At 39.7% G+C, this 7,333-nt stretch overlaps 1 protein-coding gene across 1 annotated transcript in view; it reads right to left on the bottom strand.

Annotated features, from left to right (window-relative positions):
* Positions 1 to 677: 677 nt before the first annotated feature.
* The window catches only part of LOC309633753 (V-type proton ATPase subunit B, brain isoform-like), a 96,189-nt gene continuing 89,533 nt past the window's right edge, over positions 678 to 7,333 (bottom strand). The window contains exons 2-4 of the mRNA XM_082403019.1: positions 5,379 to 5,483; positions 4,405 to 4,534; positions 678 to 2,134 (exon numbers count right to left, since the gene is read on the bottom strand). Coding sequence (XP_082259145.1) covers positions 1,995 to 2,134; positions 4,405 to 4,534; positions 5,379 to 5,441 — 333 coding nt within the window. The 5' untranslated portion in view covers positions 5,442 to 5,483 and the 3' untranslated portion in view covers positions 678 to 1,994. The remainder of the gene's footprint in view (positions 2,135 to 4,404; positions 4,535 to 5,378; positions 5,484 to 7,333) is intronic.

The following is a 7,333-nucleotide window of genomic DNA, read 5'->3' as shown; positions in this document are numbered from 1 at the left end:
GAACACAGGTCTACCTACTCTTGCTATGACTGAGCCTCTTCCTCTACATCTCCTAAATGTCACTCTGAGTTGAAGAGGGGAAAGAAATGGGAGACCACCGTGATGCCACATCCCTGTGCTTTAACAAGTATGTTTCCTTTATATACTGGACCATCTAGTTCAGATTTTATTTGAAGCAAGTTTTGGCTTGCTTCAGTATGTATTTCATTTTCTATTTATTACCCTCTTTCATTCATGGCAGACAGGCTCTAGAGGTCCTGAGAATGTCTGAAACAAAGAATGCTATAAAACACCTTAGTAACTCTCGAAAATGCTAAGTGGACCCTGAATCAAAACTTCAAGTTTCAGAGAACTTACAGCCACTAACGATCTGCAAAACAAACAAATAAACAAACAAACAACCCCACACCCTAGCAACTCTCAACCTTGGATCAAACTACATTATGTTGGAAGAGGTATTACTGAAAAGAGCTTGAAAGGGCAGCCTAAAAGGCAGAGGGTACAGAACATGGGCCATGTCCCTGTAAAGGGGACATGGTTCATAATATTGTGAATCAAGGGGCTGGTTCACAATACTGGTTATGATGTTCAAAACTGTCAATCAAAGACAGGTGCATTATTATATATTTGCTTGTTGCTATTGCTTTTCTGATTAGAAGATACAGAGTCACGTTAGGTAACTTCCATTTAATTTAATATTTATTTTCATTTTATATCCAGGTCACATTTTCTACATTAAAATATAATCATGCTGACTCCCCCCACCCCCTACACCCTCAGAGAAAAAAAGTGAAGAACTTTACACAACTTGAAAGAAAGATGGAATGCACAGAGAAGTTGCTACTGCACCCAAGTAACAAAGAACACAGAGAGACCAAACAGTAGACATGTCAGAAGTGCACAGAAGACAGCTCAGGGCTCGCAGCAGGAAGGAGGAGGAATCAAAAGACTAAAGCTTTTAAATGCTATCACTTGTGCCACAAGATTACCCTGAAAAGGCAGATAGGTCAGAAAGCAGGACCAAATAGGGGATTTTCCAAAGGCTGCTATCTAACAGAGTTTAAAATATCCATAGATTATATATATATATAAAAGATTCCATACACAGAAGAGCTTTCTCTTCCCCACCTTGCCTTTAGCATCCGGTCAACACTTTAGAAACTTAAAACCACTGTTAGCATGTCCGAATGTAGAACCGATATAGGTTTTTTCTTTCTTAAAAAATTGTATCCCAACTCTTTCCAACCAAGAATTCTATTAATTATTTTCATTATGATTCCTCTGCATGGAAACCCAGTAAGGGATCATCAAGACAGGGCATCTCACTACTATCAGATCAATGCCAGTTGGGCAAAAGCTGCATGATTCTGTGTTACTCAGAGGGAGGGAGAACAGTAAGACACAGGAGTTGAAACTTATCCGCACCAAAGAGGAAAAGGAAACTCCTTTTCTAACCTATTCATTAAATAGGAAACAGCAGGTGGACAGGAAAAGCCGTCTGCTTAGAGCAGACCCAGAGGCACACCAAAGTCTAAAAACAAGCGCTCAGGAAAGCGTCTCGGCTAGGAGAGGAAGCGTCTTTCAGACCCTATCTTGTCCCTAGTTTGGAGATCAAAGCATTGTAACTTCAGATAGTGATACTCTGGAGGGGGTGGACAGGGAATGTCTGAGAGACCCAAATAATGAGGACACTAGGCAGCTAACTACACCACTACGTACAAATACACACATCAGTAAGAAAACTTCACCTCCAACCCTCAGCTACTTTAAACAAAGCACTGCAGTTCCAGGTTTTCGGAACAGGGGATATTTTAAAGTCTGTTAGCAGTTTAAAACATTGCAACACTGGCACAATATGTTACCTATTCTTTGTTTTTAATTACAGGGTAACACAGTAAACTCCAACACAAAGGTGGGGATGGGGGAGTGCAAAAGGAATAAAGAAAACAGAACCAGTATTTCACAAGAGCATCGAGCCAGCGATGAAGTAGCAGCTAATGCTTTGCAGAGTCTCGAGGGTAGAATTCGCTCAAGGTGCTCTGAGGGATTCTCTTCAGCATTTCTTTGGGGAAGATTCGGAGCAGTTGCCAGCCAATGTCCAAAGTCTCATAGACAGTGCGGTTTTCGTAAGGACCTTACAAAAAATTGAGATTAGATGAATAAAGGCCAAGTACTTCCAACTTATCAGCGTTATTCAAAATTTATTGTTATGGGTCTAGCACTGTGAGCATGAAATATAAAAAAGAAACACAAAGCAGTCAGGTCTCCCAGGACTGGATGTGACCAAATGTGGAAATGAGGGTCTAGACAGTAAGTACCCCTGGGAATCAGAGAAAAGCGAGAAAGCCCGCAGGCGAGACGTTGGGCGCGTGCGTGCGTGCGTGTGTGTGTGTGTGTGTGTGTGTGTGTGTTTAACAACGGGTGGGATCTAAAAACACTCCATGGAATAATGGCAACTAGACCCAGAGTTTTGTCCAGAGAGTAGTGAGAAAAGCAGTTTCCCAGCAACACAGGCTGACCTGAAGGAGGCTAGTACAGATACTTAGAAGGCCTTAAATGCCAATTAAGCACCTGAATAGGTCCACGTAAAAGTTTTCAAACTTGCTATTGCTATTATTATTTTTAATAGCAGCATCATTCTTATCCTGCAAATAAATCTCATTTTTTAACTAAGGAGTTAGAGTGGCTAGAGTTCTGCATTCTTTTCTCTACCAGAATAATTTTTATCTTTTTAAGATATTAAGGTTCTGCATAAATTTTTTTTTTTTTTTTTTTTTTTTTTAGAAAACCCAACAATCATATATTGTGGGGATTTTAATGGTACTTAAAAAATGTATCACACACGGGGCTTCCCTGGTGGCGCAGTGGTTGAGAATCTGCCTGCCAATGCAGGGGACACGGGTTCGAGCCCTGGTCTGGGAAGATCCCACATGCCGCGGAGCAACCGGGCCCGTGAGCCACAATTACTGAGCCTGCGCGTCTGGAGCCTGTGCTCCGCAACAAGAGGTAGCAATAGTGAGAGGCCCGCGCACTGCGATGAAGAGTGGCCCCCGCTTGCCACAACTAGAGAAAGCCCTCGCAGAGAAACAAAGACCCAACACAGCCATAAATAAAAATAAATAAATAAATTAAAAAAAAAAATGTATCACACAAATAGAAAAGCGCACAAATCCTAAGTGTGCAGCTGATGCATTATTCCAAAATAAACACATCGTTTGTAAGTATCAGTGAGGTCAAAAATAGAGTTTACCAGCATTAGCAGGGGTGGTAGGGAAGAGACCAAACAAAACAGCTTGAAAGCCCTACACATGCTATGTAATAAAAACCATTATAGACTTTTTAACAGAAGGACAATCAATAAAATTAATACTAAATTTACCCCGGCAATGGCACATAGCGAGTCAGGGAGACTGGTGAAGATGCTGGCACTAACGGCCAAGGATGATGGGACAAAGGTCTGGACTAGGTCTTGGGACACAAAGAGTGGTCAGAGATCAGCAGCTTCAACATCGCCCAGGAACTTGTCAAAATACAGGCTCTCTGGCCCCACCCACACCTACCGAATCAGAATCTGCACTTCAACAAGATCCCTGGTAGATTCAAAAGCATATTCAACTTTGAGAAACACTGGCCGAAGTTTTTTTAATAGGAATGAAAAGAGAACAGGATAAGATGTTTCAAAGGAGAACAATGCAAATTAGCAAATATTTGATGACTGGAGAATAAATGAAGAGGCTTAAGAATGCCCAATTCCTGAGCTTGGGCTAACTAGGGTAATGGTCATGCCAGAGGTAGACAGAAATTGAAAAGGGAATTGCTAGGCAGGTGGTCAGTTGGGAAAAGACTTTGGTTCTCACCACGCTGAGCCAGAGAGGATGGTGGCATAAACACAGGCTTCCTAGCTGGAGATGTGGGATTAGAGCTTCAGAAAGAGGGTAAAGGCTCATACATAGCAAGTTAGTCATCAGCATAGGGGAAAAAAAGCACAGAAAGAACAGGTAATTAAGCCTTTGGGAACATTAACAATTAAGAAGCAGGAAGATAAGAAATCAGGAGGATGAAAACAGAGGGACTGGGAAAGTCCAAAACCCCCAAAGCCAGAGGAGAGCATTGCAGAGAGGTTAAGAGCGAGGAGAAGTGGCAATGGAGGTAGGAGAGCAGAAGGCCGGTTGTAAGGAAGATATAAAATAAGACAGGAGCTAAATAAATGGATAAAGAAATTGAAGGTAGAGGGGAAGGAACCAGAGAGCTAAGAACAAAGACATGGCAGGCGGCTGGAAGAACCTCTTCTCTAATCAGAAGGAAACTTGTATGGCGACCAATGTAAATTCTCTCAGACTAGGAAAGAAGTCCTCAAAACTACATATGATGCTGTTTCTATTCATAGGAAAATAGTAATCTTACCCTGAGCAATGAAGTTCCTCTCAAACTTCTGCAGAAATTCCAAGTAAAGCACATCATCTGAGGTAAGGGCTTCTTCTCCAACTACGGCTTTCATGGCCTGCACATCCTTACCAATAGCATAGCATGCATACTAAAGAGAAAAAAAGGTTTACATGAACCTTTATAAATGGTAACGGTACTCTGGGCATTATAAGTGTATTGCTGTAGCTATCTTCACAGTATTTCACATTATTTCCAAACATAATTCACATATGCAAGTATTGGAAAGACTTTATTATACAGCAGTCTCACTAAGGAAGGAGTCTTCAGGCATGCAATACATAGACATTACTAACACTCTACAAAAAATACACTCCCTCAATATATCAATGAGCTTCCATTTTGTAGAGCATTTAAAAATCACAACTTACGCAATAGGAGAAATCCATCTCTAAATTCTATTCAAAAAAAAATATCTGGGTTATCAGTAGGTTTATTTATCATTTCTACTTTAAGGTCAAATGTATTTTTCTTTAATTATGCTTGGTATACAATCTCAGAACTATAGAAACCAAGGATTTCATAGAATATACACAGCTGTATCCCTTAGCGTTCTGGTGATTGCCTAATATGTTAAACAAAAAATTAGTTGGAATAGTCTTTCAGAAATACTCTCTAATAAAGGTTACTAATAAAAACTTAATCGTCTTATGCCTTTTTTATTTAAAAACTACCTCATACAGCATTAGAGGTGGGTTTCAAGCATGTGATCTTTAATCTTTGTCATGAGCAGTTATCCTTATGAAAAAGACTGTTTGGCTCTAATGAATGTTTCTGTATTCCAGTATTCTATATTATATATTCTATATTAAAATTCTACTTTGATGGGGGGAGAAGAAAAGTGATATGGAAGAAAGACAAGAGGTATAAGACAGCAGCATGAACTGAGAAAGTATTCATTTCTTTAAACACAATCCTGGAGAAAACATACGTACCAGCTGGTTAGATACATCGGCGTGATCCTTTCTGGTCATACCTTCTCCAGTAGCAGACTTCATTCACCGAGACAACGAGGGCAGCACATTAATAGGCGGGTAAATCTTGGGTAAAAGGGGAAGGGGGAAAATATTATATTTAAGTACAAAATTCAAGCTTTACTGGTAGTAAAGGAGGATTTTGAAACTCATTTTTATTGCTTAAATTGCATAAAACTGCTACATTTGTTTCCTAGATGATTCCTAATATCTCTTCCTGGTAAGAAAAGGAAGTAAGAAACATTTTACAGGTTAAGATTTCTTTTTGAGAATCAAATCCAAAAAGTAAAATCTACAAAACAGTACAAGATTCTATTAAAAAACTGAATTTTCAACATCTGCCTACAATAGCAAATCCAAATGGTCTTCTGAACTCTGACTCATAAAATCACACATAAAAAGATTCACAATAATTTCACCTAAAAGCTGATATCAGAAGCTGGCATCTACTAAAGAAACAATAAAAAATCTGTTTTTGATTATTCAGTCATAAAAAAGAATGAAATCTTGCTGTTTGCAACATCATGGATGGACCTTTAGGGCACTATGCTAAGTGAAATAAGCCAGACAGAAAAAGATAAATACCATATCATCTCACATATATGGGACCTTAAAAAACAAACAAAAAAATGTCAAGCTCACAGATAGAGAACAGACTGGTGGCTGCCTGAGGCAGGGGATGAGTGAGCCAAATGGGTGAGGGAGGTTAAAAGGTACAAACTTCCAGTTATCAAATGAGTAAGTCATGGGGATGGAACTTTCACAGCATGGTGACTATGTACGTTAATAATACTGTATTGCATATTTAAAGGTGGCTAGAAGAGTGGCTCTTCAAAATTCTCATCACAAGAAAAAAAGTGTTGTAACTATGTGAGGTGGTGGATGTTAAGTGGACTTATTGTGGTGATCACTCTGCAACATATACAAACATCAAATCATGACATTGTACACCTGCGACCAATGTAATGTTACGTCAATTATACCTCAATTAAAAAAATTTTAACAATAAAAGACAAAGAAAAAACTCTGAAAAATCTGTTCTTGTATTAATAACAAAAGTGGGTGTGTTTAACAACGGGTGGGATCTAAAAACACTCCACGGAATAATGGCAACTAGACCCAGAGTTTTGTCCAGAGAGTAGTGAGAAAAGCAGTTTCCCAGCAACACAGGCTGACCTGAAGGAGGCTAGTACAGATACTTAGAAGGCCTTAAATGCCAATTAAGCACCTGAATAGGTCCACGTGAAAGTTTTCAAACTTGCTATTGCTATTATTATTTTTAATAGCAGCATCATTCTTATCCTGCAAATAAATCTCATTTTTTAACTAAGGAGTTAGAGTGGCTAGAGTTCTGCATTCTTTTCTCTACCAGAATAATTTTTATTATTATATATATTATTATTATATGTGACCTGGAGGGAGGCACTCACTCTTTGAGACCTTGTTACAGGGAAGAACCAAATCTGACTACACGGTGGATCTGTTTCTTTGACTTTAACCTTTGCCTTCCGCTGCTTTTGTTCACTAAAAGGATACTGTCTGTACATAATGGCCTGCCTCCTGGAACCCTGCCCCTCTGCCTGAATGTTAAACCAAAGTGCCTTTGTTCAGGGAAACATACGGACTCTGCCCACCTGTGGATGGCTGCAATTAAAAAGAAATTAACACATCCCCTCCCTGAGGCTGGCCATTCCAGGGGATATTCGCAAAACTTATGGCCCTTTTACTTTACCTCCTCATCTCCTCCCCATCTCTGTGCTATAAAAGAAACTGGCATCCAAACCCCGATAAGCTGGTTATTTTGAGACTTTAGTCCGCCGTCTTCTCGGTCTGCTGGCTTTCCGAATAAAGTCGTGTTCTTTCCCTCAGTGCGTCATCTCTGATTCACTGGCCTGTCGTGCGGCAAGCACAGCAAG

The sequence above is a fragment of the Balaenoptera borealis genome (genome assembly GCF_965194805.1).
Source record: "Balaenoptera borealis genome assembly, chromosome: 8".
NCBI classification, from domain to species: Eukaryota; Metazoa; Chordata; class Mammalia; order Artiodactyla; family Balaenopteridae; genus Balaenoptera; species Balaenoptera borealis.
This window is presented reverse-complemented; position numbering and strand designations above follow the sequence as displayed.